General features: G+C 33.7%; 1 protein-coding gene across 3 annotated transcripts in view; it reads left to right on the top strand.

The window, feature by feature from the left end:
- Positions 1-12,846, top strand: part of AGGF1 (angiogenic factor with G-patch and FHA domains 1) — a 37,232-nt gene extending 24,386 nt beyond the window's left edge. Inside the window, exons 9-15 of one of the 3 annotated variants that reach the window (XM_019641081.1) lie at positions 363-469; positions 1,341-1,506; positions 2,562-2,644; positions 6,070-6,197; positions 8,634-8,733; positions 9,991-10,193; positions 12,540-12,846. In XM_019641081.1, the coding sequence (XP_019496626.1) occupies positions 363-469; positions 1,341-1,506; positions 2,562-2,644; positions 6,070-6,197; positions 8,634-8,733; positions 9,991-10,191 (785 nt within the window). In that variant the 3' untranslated portion in view covers positions 10,192-10,193; positions 12,540-12,846. Of the gene's footprint in view, positions 1-362; positions 470-1,340; positions 1,507-2,561; positions 2,645-6,069; positions 6,198-8,633; positions 8,734-9,990 lie in introns of all 3 variants that reach the window. The other 2 variants (XM_019641078.1, XM_019641079.1) reach the window with 2 other exon arrangements.
- The last annotated feature ends 704 nt before the right edge of the window (positions 12,847-13,550 follow it).

The following is a 13,550-nucleotide window of genomic DNA, read 5'->3' as shown; positions in this document are numbered from 1 at the left end:
GGCCCTCAAATCACTTTTTGTATTGAGAATTTTTAATGATATGGAAAAATACTTACATTAGGTAAAAAAATTATTTCAAATTGTTTATATATAGTATAGCTGCAACTATGTTATAGAAGTAGAAAGGTAGGACACATGCTAAATTATTAATGATAGTTATAAGTGGAATTATGTGAATTTTTTTTCTGTAGTGCCCACATTTCTACCAGAAGTATTATAATACTTTTGTGTTCAGAAAAAGTATTAAAAAAAATAAAAGTTAAATTATCCCAGACTAAGTCCATTGTATCATCCTATCATAGAGAAATTGTTATCTATGGTTAAAAAGAGTATACTACCTTATAATTACCTGGTTTCTTTTTTTAAGTTTCATGCAGAAATTTATTTCGACCATGACTTACAAAGTTATGTCCTTGTGGATCAAGGCAGTCAAAATGGTACAGTTGTTAATGGAAAGCAGATTCTTCAGGTGAGTGTATATGTATTAATTAATTACTTGTACATTATTTTTAAAAACTGAACTGAAATTTTTGTTTTTGAACTGAAATTTTTTATTCCTAAAGGCCATAGTTATTATACATATCATTTGGTTTTGATCATTGTTCAAGTCCAAATGTATTATGTGGAAGGGAGTTCCCAGACAGGGCTGAAAAAGTATGTAAGTGGATACTTGATTATTGAATTTTGACTTCTAATTATGTATGTATGCCTTATTTTTAGAAATAAGTGCATTTTAAAGTTATTCAAAGTAAATGTTCTTACAGAAACTTTAGGGGCCCTTCTTTTTGTGTTTTTTTTTTTTAATTGTTTTAATGAAAATGTTAAACTGGACACATTGAAGGCAGGGGCTTTGTCTGTTCAGTTAACTCTTCTATATGCAACATGTAGCAAAGTTTGCGCTGGAAGGGGAGAAAGGGAGGCCTTGTTCTTAGTATATAAGAATCAAAAATGAAATAAAACTGAATTATCAAGAGAAAAGAAGGGAAGAGGGGAAATATGATGCACTTATCCCCTTAACACTTCATCTTTTTTACTATGATTCGTTTTTGGTAATAGCTTGTTTGAAGTTTGGGTTGGGTATTTCTTTGAAAGGATTGGGCATGGATAGGGAGATTGTGGATTTTGATAATATAAAAATTAGAAGTTGCTCAGTTCAGGTATCTTCTTCTCCACTAACAACATTATGCATCATCCTCAAGTTGTGGAAATATGTGTATGTATTTATCTCATTGAGAACCACCTCAAATACTTTTTTGTTGTAATCAGATATTATTTACAGTAGACATAAAGTAATCATATGTTACTCTCCTGGATTTTTGTTTTGTAATTTTCCCCCTCAGCCTAAAACTAAATGTGACCCTTACGTACTTGAGCATGGAGATGAAGTAAAAATTGGAGAAACGGTGTTGTCCTTTCACATACACCCTGGCAGTGACACCTGCGATGGCTGTGAACCAGGGCAGGTTAGAGCTCACCTTCGTCTTGATAAGAAAGATGAATCTTTTGGTATGTCAAACATTGTTATATGTGGGCTTGATAATTTTTTAATTCACTGGAGTGTTCTAAAAAAGAATCAGTTGGCTGCCAGCTTCATAATCTAATTGATATAGTACTGTATTGAGATATATTTATATTTCAGTGAATATTATCAAATGACACTAAGAAATGACATGTATTTGAAATTTGTGACCTAGGCTAATAGATTATGATTGTAGTTGATTTTCCTATGTAATAATTTAGTTGTGCTATTACAGCATGAGGTTGCTTTCTGACCAGGAGATAATCATTAGCTCTGTTTTTGCTAGTTTAGTAGGCTTTTGAAGCAGCACTGCAATGGTAGCTAAATGTCCTTCAGAAGAGTAATTGTGACATAATTATATAATATAAAGATTGGTTACCTTTTAACATCTATTTACTGATATGAAAAAGTCATCCACAGTTTAACTCTGTCATATAATAGTATCAAAGAAAATAATAGGCCAATGTATTAAGAGTTATTGGTTGAAATGGTTGTTTTCCTACTTACAGTTTATGTTGCTATATCACCTGTGTGTACACCATCATTTTCTATCAGTTTTTCCCCTAAATACTAACTCTGCATGGTCATTATATGTTTTTTGTTTTCTTATACTAGATTATGAAAATAAGTATGCACATTATATAATAACATGAATCTTGGATTCTGTGATTTTTTTTTTTGCACATGCCTGTGTTCCTTTGGAAATTTCACAATATTTCTGCACTTGGAATTCTATTACAGTAATCATCAAAAAAATTAAGATGTTTGGTATTTCTTTTAGTATCTATCTATACTGTAACATTCCTATAATCTTTGGGTTTTGGTTTATTTTCCAAGTTGATTTAGTTACCACAGTGCTGAAAGGACATCATCATAACCTAAGATTTTTTTATATTAATATTTATTTGAACTTTTGATCAATCTGCAGATGGGATACTAATACTATTAATTTTTTATTATTAAATAAGAGTATTAATTTTATATAAAATCTATCAGTTTTAATGAGTTTTTATTTTAAACCAAACTTGCTTTTTCCTTTTAGCTGGTCCAGCACTGAGCAAGGAGGAAAAAGAGTTGGAAAGGAGAAAAGAACTAAAGAAAATACGAGTAAAATATGGTTTGCAGGTAAGGATGTTAAATACTATTACATGTGTTAAATTGTGCACCTGGTTTTGAGTAAAAATGTCTTTAGATATGCATAGTCCATTTTATATATAAAAAGTTATTTAGAATGATTTCGAGATTTACTATGTAATTTCTTTTAGTTGTTTACTTTTATCTCAAAAACTATGGAAGTTAGAGTAGAAAATGATAGTAATACCCTACATTTGAATAGCCATTTCTGTTTTTTAAAAACTTACATTAAAATGTTATCAATGAAGAACATTGTTGGAGAACTAATGCTGCCTGATTGGAAGACTTATAAACAATGTAATTAAGACAGTATAGTACTGGCATAAATAGGTCGATGGAACAGAATAATGAGCCCAGAAATAGACCCATATGGATAGGTATGTGTATGTGTATGCTTTCAACAAAGGTGTGAAAGCAATTTGGTGGAGAAAGGGTGGTCTTTTTTCAACAAACAATGCTGGAACAATTGGATCACCAAAGGCAAAAACAACAATAACAAAAAGGACTTTGATACACACCTTATAACATATATAAAAATGAACTCACAATGGATCATAGAAATGAATTTAAAACCTAAAACTATAAAACTTTTAGAAGCAAACCTTTAAAAAGTAAAGTTAGGCAAAGATTTTTTAGATATCTAACACCAAAAGCACAATCCATAAAAGAACAGATTAATAAGTTGCACTTCCTCCAAAACGTCTGTTCTTCCAAAGACACTGATAAGAGAATGAAAAGATAGGCCACTGACTGGGAAAAATATTTTCAAATCTTATGTCTGATAAAAATCATATATCTTATATCTAGAATACATAATGAACTCTCAAAATTCAGTAAGAAAACAGTTCAGTTAAAAAATGATTAAAAGGGGGTGGCCGGTGGCTCAGTTGGTTCGAGCGCATGCTCTTAACAAGGTTGCCTGTTAAATTCCTGCATGGGATGGTGGGATGCAACCCTGCAGCTAGATTAAACGAACAGTGACTGGACTTGGAGCTGATGGGTCCTAGAAAAACATTGTTCCCCAATAAAATTTATTAAAAAAAAAAACTGCAAAAAAAAGCAAATGGTTTGAATAGACACTTCAAGCAGATGTACAGATGGCAAATAAACATATGAAAAGGTAATCAGTATCAGTAGTCATTAGAGAAATGCAAATTAAAACCAATTAAAAATACTTACCATACCAAGTGTTGGTGGGCATGTGGAGGAACTGGAACTCTCACACACTGCTGGTGAGAATATAAATGGTGTGATTGCTTTGGAAAACAGTTTAGTAGTTTCTTTAAAAGTTAAATATACACCTATTGTATGATTCACCATTCTGCTCCAAGAGAAATGAAAGCATATGTTCATATAAAGACTAGTAAACAAATGTTCATAGCAGCTTTTTTTCTAATAGTGAAAACTGGAAAAAATTCATGTGTTCATCCTGAATGGATAAACTATGGTGTGTCTATATGGTCAAATACTATTTAGCAATAAAAAAGCATGAGCTATTGATACAGGCCACAATATGGATGAATCTCAATTATGCTGAATGAAAGAAGCCAGACAAAATGAGTACGTAGTATATACTTCTATTTATATAAAATCCTAGGAAAGCAAGCAGACACATGAAAGAAAGATCAGTGGTTGTCTGGATACCTGAGAGAAAGGATGCAGCATGGATTACAATAAAGGACAAGGATACTTTTGTGGGAGATGGATATATTATCTTGATTGTGGTGATGGTTTCATTAGTGTATACCTATCTCAAAAGTGCCTAATTGTACACTTTATGTGTAATTTATTGTATGATAATATACCTTAATCAGACTGTAAAATAATGTTACCATTTATTCCTACAAGTAGACCAGGAAGATGATTAATATTTTTAGTTTACATTTGAGAAACTGAAGCTAAGGGTCACCCAGCTACAAGTGCTGTCAAAATAATATGTATTCTGCAAAACTGTATTTTTGTCGTTACTGTTGTACTAAGGGAGAGAAATAATAGAAACAAAATGTCAAGGCGCTAATTTGGGAGGAAAATAGAAGATTTATAAGGAGAAAATAAAATGTTTTCTCAAAAATTTTAACTTAATTTCTGTATCTTCTGGGGGGAAAACCCATTAGGGTTAGTGATTCTATGTTTTTCTTCTCTGATAAAAAGCAAAATTAAGTAAAAACTCCTGTGGTCCTTTCCTTGAATTGCTCTAGCAGCCCCTAGCATCTCTGTAGATGACTGTCATACTTTTTATATAAAGATCAGCAAGTAATAACAAAAGGTGGAGAGAAGTCTTCTCTGAAGCCCCAAGCTGAATTGACTGCCTCCTCTTTTGTGTCACTGCCACATCTTATGTATACCTTTATTGTTGAACCAGTCATACCGTAGCATGCAAAAGATTATCTGTGTCTGCCCTCCGGGATTATAAGTCTCTTCGCATTCCATCACCTAGTATGGAGCTCAACACACTCTTTCCCAGTAAATATTTGTTGAGTGATTGATTACTCATATAAATGGAGCTATATTGAAGCAAAAAGCTGTTATTGCCAGGGTAAAAGAGTACTTGCTTTTTTTAAAATAAATTTTATTGGGGAACAGTGTGTATTTCCAGGACCCATCAGCTCCAAGTCAAGTAGTTGTTTCAACCTAGTTGTGGAGGGTGCAGCTCAGTGGCCCATGTGGGGATCGAACCGGCAACTTTGTTGTTATGAGCACAGCACTCCAACCAACTGAGCTAACCGGCTGCCCCAGTACTTGCTTTTTATCCATTGTTTAAAAGACTTTCTACATGTTTTTCCCCAAGGCACAGTAATCAAACTGTTTTAGGTCCTTTGGTACTTTCAGTTCCTTAGAGAAAAGTAGAAATAGATTTTATTTCCAACCCCAGTGGTTCTACATATTTTCTTTTTAAATAAATTTTGTTGGGGAACAGTGTGTTTTTCCAGGTCCCATCAGCTCCATCCAAGTGAGGTCGTTGTCTTCAATCTAGTTGCAGAGGGTGCAGCTCACTGGCCCATGTGGAAATTGAACCGGCAACCTTGTTGTTACGAGCCTGTGCGCTAACCAACTGAGCTAACTGGCCACCCTACATATTTTTTTGAATAGTGGTAGTTCATATGAGAATAGTAGGCAGCATTAAGTCAAAATATACTGTATTTCACTATAGTATCTTATGATTACATATTACAATTCATGTATGATTTATATTCTATACAATTTGTGTTATAGTACAACTTGGAATAATATAAACATTTTAAAGAGAATGGAATAAAGATAGCATTATCAATATAACTTAATTTACATCATGGCTTGTTTTAATTCTTTAGTAGAGAGCACATCTAACCCTATTTACTAACTAATACAAATATACAGACATTACATTTTTATTTATTGGCTTTGTTTTTTTCAATGAATATTTTGTGTTTATAAAGAATACAGACTATGAAGATGAAAAGGCATTGAAGAATCCAAAATATAAAGATAGAGCTGGGAAACGTAGGGAGCAGATTGGAAGTGAAGGAACTTTCCAAAGAGACGATGCTCCTGCATCTGTTCATTCGTAAGTATTAACTTTAATTGCTTGAAACATTCTTTGTACTGTAATCAGATTCATAAGTCATAATTTGACTTATAGGGTTATATATTCTGACAGGTAGCTTTTAAAGGAATGATTTAGAACAAGATGGAAACAATACATCTATTTACATTTTCCTATAATATTAGAATTCCATTATTCCCTAGAAAAGTGCTGAGCATATGTGTGAGTACACATAATTAAACACACACATATATGCATAGCTAACATGCTAGCCACCCAACTGAGTGAACATACTTTTATATACTAGGTACCCAGAGGCTCAAAATGTAATTTTGAGGCCTACCATGTGACCATATTTCTGCATTCAATCATAAATTAGCTACATGTTTTTTCATAGACTATAAATTCTGGGTTTAGTTAAAATTTAAATCTTTTTTTTTTTTTAAGATTTTATTGGGGAATTGGGGGAGGGGAAACAGACAAGTTGCTGTTGTTTTTTGTTCTTCAGTCTAGTTGTGGAGGATGTTGCTTCACTGGCCCAAGCTGGCACCATCATTGTGCTCTTCCTGGGTGAGGCAGATCAGTCACGGGCCTCTGGATGGCCGCTCACGGCGGCTGCTGGCTGCTCACACTGGCTGCCGGGTATACACAGTAGCTTATGGCAGCCCACTGCAGCAGGGGATTGCAGTCTATGCCGTCGCCGGCGCCCCACGGCAGCCCAGCCCCAGTTCGAGCTGCCGTTCATCATTTTAGCTGCAGAGGGCAGTGTCACTGGCCCTCATATGTGGGATCCGAACTGGGGCCCTCTGGAATCCCAAGCCAGTTCTTAACCAACGCGCCACTCGGCCGGCACTAAAATTTAAATCTTTTGTGTGGAACTGACAACTCATTACAAAATTTTGACTAAATATCATACTTTATTGATTCTAAGATATACTACTTGGATAGAGTTTTACAGTTACACATGCCAGCAATTTTTCTTAATGCTACATAAAATGACAGTGCATCTTACAATTTCTGGAGTCAGATTTGATAAAATATAGTATTATAAATTAGGTATACCACATTTCGTCATGTATGGTGCACTCCATTTAAAATGCACACCCACATTTTTGGCCCAAACTTTCAGGGAAAAAAATCTTTCGTTTTAATTTCTTAATTCAAATTTTTATTTGTTTACATTTAGGTACTTGTATTTTGTATTATAAAGGAATTTTAGCATTTATTTTTTTAACATATTATGGTACAAGAAATTTTATGTAACAAATAATTACAAAACACAAGAACAGATGCAAGGTGCAAGAAATTTTATGTACTGGTAACAAATTTACACTACTTAACGCATCATAGAAGGCCAAGAACTCTTAGACGTTGCAAGTTTGTCGTAAGTTCAACAAAACCAATTATCATATTCCAGGGTATTATTTTGCATATGGATATCATTATTGATTTCTAGACTTACAGTTTTAACATTTATATAGATACAGAATTAGTACTACCCATGTATAATGCACGTCCTTATTTGTCCCTCACAAATTTGGGCAAAAAAGTGCATATTACACGTGGCATAGTACGGTACTAAGCGACATGGCAAATATTTTAAAAATTTTAATTTTGTTATAATTGCTGAAGAATATGAAGATTACATTAGAGTTAAATTAGAAAGCAGAAATAAAAAAATGAAGCACATTGGTATGACATTGCTTGGTTAATAATTATTAAAGAGCTAATTTTACATTTTTGTAGAACTTAATTTTGTAGAACATAAAATTAAAATTCCCTTAAATTATTGCAAAATGTAAAATATAGAAAAAAATGCAAATAGTAATGAGAGGTTTTGTTTCATTTTATTTTAACGTTTTTATTGATGTTTAATGTATACAGAAAAGTATACAAAGGTAAGTATCAATATCCATATATTATACAGTTAGCACATTGTAAAATACATGCATTTTGGTCAAGAAGTAGAAAATTATCAGTAACCCCAGAAACCTTCCCTCCTAATCACTATTATTCTTTCTTTTCTAACAGCAACAGATTAATTTCACTTATTGTTGAATTTGAAGTTTAATAATTCATTATTTTGTGTCTGTATTTTTTTGGTCCAACATTATTTTGTTAGGTATATTTTCTTTTCATTGCTGTATAATATTCTCTACTATGAAATTGCCACAGTTTATCTATTTTGTCATTGATCTGGGACATCTGGGTTGTTTCTGATTTGTGGTTATTATTAGATTTGCTGCAAAAACAGTCTTGTACATGTCTTATTTGTGCACCATGTACATGTTTTTCTGTTAAATAGTATCTGTAGGATTAGAATTTGTGTATCTTCAACTTTATTAGATAACGCCAGTTTTCTAAAGTAGTTGTACCAATTATTTTTAATACATTCATTTATTATAAATGTTACCTAAATGGTCTTTTAGAAATCAACTGCCTTAATTTTCTTTAAAGTGAAATTACTGACAGCAACAAAGGTCGGAAGATGTTAGAGAAGATGGGTTGGAAAAAAGGAGAGGGCCTAGGGAAAGACGGTGGAGGAATGAAAACTCCGGTAAGACTTGTGCTTTCATTCTTTATTCTTATAGCAGATGTATTTACTGTCTACTTAATATGTGCCAGGCATTGCCTTAGGTGCTAGGAGTATAGTACCAAGCAAAAACAGACATGATTACTGCCTTCATGGTGTGCGTGATTACTTGATATATATATGTATATATATATGTATGTGCATTGTTTGCTTTGTTTTTAGGAAGCCTCTTAGAGTTTTGTCCTTCATTGAAGCTAGGATAGTAAGTGTAGTTTTCTGAGCCAAAGGTTTTGCTGTGTGTTTTATTTGTATTTAATGACTTTCTTACTATTCCTGGTACTAAACATTGCAGGAAGTCACATTGTTACTTTACAAACAAGCAGATTCTGTATTAGCTGGAAAATCTGTGTTGGGTTCAAGAATCGGAGCATGTAACAAGCAATGGAGAGAATAATATTTGCAAAATGACACAGTGATTTAATTCTGTAGTCCCGTAGTTCATCAGGGTTTGGGTGATCTTTCATAAAAACCTTACAAAGTAACATGACTAAAGAACTTTCTTGCTAATTACTTGGTACCTAAAGTAATAATGAATGGATCACTGTGAGTTTAATGTAAATGTTCTCATTTTATTGAGATACAATGGGAAGAACATGGGTTTTACAGTCAACCCTAGGTTGGAATATGTGCTCTGTCACTATTTGTGAGGCTTAGGGCAAGTTTGGACTTCAGTTTTCATGTAAAAATTGGGATAATCATTTTTCAGGGTGTCATGAAGATAAAGCCCCTAACACGGTGCCTGTCATACATTAGGCACTCAGTAACTGGTGGCTTTTAATGGTTCTCAAAATAATAAGTCCTCCCCTCCTTTTATGAAAATAAGCAAGAGTTCTTTTTATGATTCTTAATGTTTAACCCACCTGTTCACTTACTTAGCTGAGGCTGGGACAGTAGGTTTAAATAAATCTATTGCCTTTACTTTTGGTTAGAGTGGGATGACAGATTCTGCAGCTTTTCAATGAAATTTGGTGATGGCTGTTTAAGGAGCACTCTTTTTTTGTGGAGTCAGCTGTCCTTATTGACAGGCAAGACAATGTAGAAAAATGAGCTTAAGTTTCATATATAATCGTGTATTCCTGGGTGTATTTGATGCATTTGACAGGTTTTTCTTTTGCATCAATCTTTCCTAAATCAAAGAATTATAGTTAAAGTACCAAGTTGGACACAGCACATTTCAGTGTGCTTTGTACAATAAGTCTTCTGCTCAACTTTTGGTAACAGATCCAGCTCCAGCTTCGGCGAACACATGCAGGCCTGGGGACAGGCAAACCATCCTCAATTGAAGATGTTCACCTTCTCCAAAACAAGAGCAAGAAGAACTGGGAGAAAGCACGAGAGAGGTTTGCTGAAAACTTCCCAGAAACTAAACCTCAAAAAGATGCACCAGGGACCGTGCCTTGGGTCAAAGGGACTGTAGAGTGAAGGTCAGTCATAGTACACACTTCAAGCTTTTTTACAAAAAGAGTCTGGAAACTCTTTTATTTTATTGCAGAACTTTTCCCTCCAAAAGGGCCAGTGGCATGAGGGAACTGTATCACCATTCACCCCCTCATGATTCATAAGTGTATAATAAAGTGTGGTTTGCAGCTTTTAAAAAAACATTTTTTGAAACTAATAAATAGTGACTGAGTCAAGTTATTTGGTGAGTGCATTAAAGTTCACAGGGCATGGATGAGCTTATCAAACTTTGTTATTTTATCTTGTCATTTCCAAGACCGACATAAGTAACTAGCCATATAGGCAAAATTCATATATCCACTAGTGACTTAAATGTACATTTGTCTTTGTATCCATATATTCATTATTGTAAGGTGTGCAACAAGAAAACATCAAAAGTTTATAAAAACAATTCTGACTATATACATTCTTGTTTCATGCCCTTTAGAACTTAGATAAAAATGTTGAGAAAACATGGATAGTGGTGCATAAATTTTATTATCCTTGAAATAACATAAGTAATATTATTGAAGAACTAATGAACAGGTGACATGTTGTAGAAAATTAGTCTTTCATTGTTTTCTTCTGTGAAGAATCTGTTGACTTGTACTATGTATTAAGCATTGACCTTTGGTTTGTTTCATAGCTGAAATATTTAGATATGAACAATTGAGTAAAATATTGAACTATTCAATATGCTGGCATTTGTAGTTTTGATAAATCCCATTGCTGGCAATGGAGTTGTGCCAGAGAAACCTGATTTCTACTGCAAACACATTACCTAGCCAAGGCCTCAAACTCAAGATATGTACTGAAAGTGTCCTAAAATGCAGTAAAAACATTATAACATCAAAGAGAGTCATTGACTGAACCAATGATTTGAACATACTGGTCTGCTTTTAACTCAGGACCAGCCAGAATTTTCCTTTTTAAATTGACAGAGCAATAACAGAAGGATAACCTCAAATACTGGAGAGCTGCAATGCCATGTTCTGAACGCAGGTGTCACTGCTCTCTGCCGGTCACCACTATTCTTGTCTGTTTAATTTTGCTCTCAGCTTTTTCTGGGAACTTAATGCTGGAACTGACCCTTTTCTGGCAGTGACTATAAGCTATATGTGTTCAAGATTTAGAATAGGAAAGGAAAATTCTGAAAAAAATTATACATTAGGGAGGATAATTTAGAAAGAAAGGCTACCTGTTAGAATTTCTAGTCTAGGTGGTACAGGGTACCTTGAAAGAAAAGAGAGTGAGGAAAGAAAATTTATTACTAAAGATGAGTCATCTGACCAAATTGTCATGTTCCTATAGGCCTAAGATGGGATAATCAGAGGTCCTAGAACTGCAGACCTGGATAAAGTATTTTTCTGTATCCTTCCTGACCCTAACACATGTACTTTAGACTTGGAGGCAACAGGATTTTCCTGCATTATTTTATCCAAAATATAAAAAATTATCTAAATGTGGTTTTGGTACTGGTGCTCTATATATAGGTAATACAGGACTCCCAAAGTCAACTTCGCTTCTGGTAGATCTCACTCACTGGGTTAGTACACAACTATCTGTATAATAGTTCCCATTTTTATTATTGGATTGCAGAAAACTTTTTTCATTGTTTTCTTTTGTTAAGAAAATGGAAACTTGAAAATGGTGATAAAAATTGAAATATATGTGATATTTGCATTATTAAAACCCTTTGCAGATCTAAAGTCTCAGGGCTACACTATATAGTGGTTAAAGCACTGAATAATGTCTGGGTCTATTTCCAACTGTGAAATAAGAATAATATTTATCTCACATGTCTGTCTTGAATAGAAAAATAGAAAATGTATATAAAAGCACTTGGGAAACTGTAAAAGTAGTACAAATGTGAGCTTCTATTTGTTTAGAAGCATAGATGTGAATTATGTACAGTTTGGATTACACATAAAATTGTTTTGTGTCAGTATTTTAAATTTTAGTTTATTCACACAGTATAAATTTATTAATTTAATAGCCTTTAAGTGTTTACTTTAAGCGGAGCTACAAGTTGTTGAATTTGAGAAATCTAACATCTTATATTTTTGCCAGAATATGAGAAGCTGGCAAAATTAAGAACGGAAGAAACTTATCAGCATTAGAATAAAATAACAGAAATTGTTTTCTAGAATTAAATAGCTAGGAAGTACTTTTTCTCAGGATTTTTTTTTTCTGCTTTTAGAACAATTTTTACTTGTGATGTTTCATTTTTATTCTAGTTGTGAACTTAAGAAAAGTAATGGCTCACCCAAATCAAATACCTTCCAACTTTTCATGTAAAGATTATTTCTAATTGGTACATTTTCAAATTGCAGGCAAAAGAAGATAGAAATCTCAAACAAGGGAAAGCAAGAGGTGTCAGAGATTTTGTACAAAGGCCATCCTGTCAAGTTGCAGGACAGAGGGATGTGCTTGGCAGGGAGCCAGAAAGGCATTTCTGGACCCAACACGTAAAGGTGTTCTCAGCAACAGTTGAAAGTATTTTCTCTATCATCTTATTCTAAATGTGCTTATTATTTTGTAGGGCATCACGTATCTGTGTTCTGAATCTTTGATTCAAAATATTTCATTTTACTTTTTCAGACTTTAAAGTTGGAAATACATTTGGATTATTTAAAATGAGTTGGTGTTCATGTGTGTGTGTCTATGTGTATTAGCCCAGGCTTTCTCTCTGCCTTTCTGCTTTACTGTTCTTAGTGCTGGCTTATAGCTTTGTAGTTGCAAAATGACTTTTGGAACTCCAGTCATCACATTTATGTTCAAAACAGAAACAAAGGGAACAGAGAGCAGTATTCATGTTAGTTCTCTTTTGTGAGGAAAGCAGATGCTTACTCAGAAGCTCTCACAGCAGACTTCTCCTTAGGGTCTAGCCAGAACCTGATACCAGGACTACCCATAGCTGCAAGGGAAGTTGAAAGGCGGGAAACAGGATGATGCTCAGTTGACGTAAGTCAATCATAAACCATCACTTGGGGCTGAACACGTTGCTGTGGGAACAGAATCAGGGTTCAGTGAGCAAAGCAGAAGGGCGACAGTGAATATTGAATGGGCAGGTAATGGTCAGATAATCCAACTATCCATCAGTGGGGAATGGACAGCTGGTTAAATTGTGATAATACTTCATAGCCCTTTAAATGAATAAGGTAGAACTATACTCTGATATAGAAGAATAGTCTCACTACATTCCTGATTTTAAAAACCAGATTATAGAAAAGTGTGTCTAGCGTAATCCCAGTTCTTATAAAAAATATAAGGGTACAGATTTAATTGTTAATACTAATTACCCAAAGAGTGAATAGACTTTTACTTTTTATAATTTCTGTATT

The sequence above is a fragment of the Hipposideros armiger genome, unplaced genomic scaffold (genome assembly GCF_001890085.2).
Source record: "Hipposideros armiger isolate ML-2016 unplaced genomic scaffold, ASM189008v1 scaffold_55, whole genome shotgun sequence".
In the NCBI taxonomy this organism is placed as follows: domain Eukaryota; kingdom Metazoa; phylum Chordata; class Mammalia; order Chiroptera; family Hipposideridae; genus Hipposideros; species Hipposideros armiger.
This window is presented reverse-complemented; position numbering and strand designations above follow the sequence as displayed.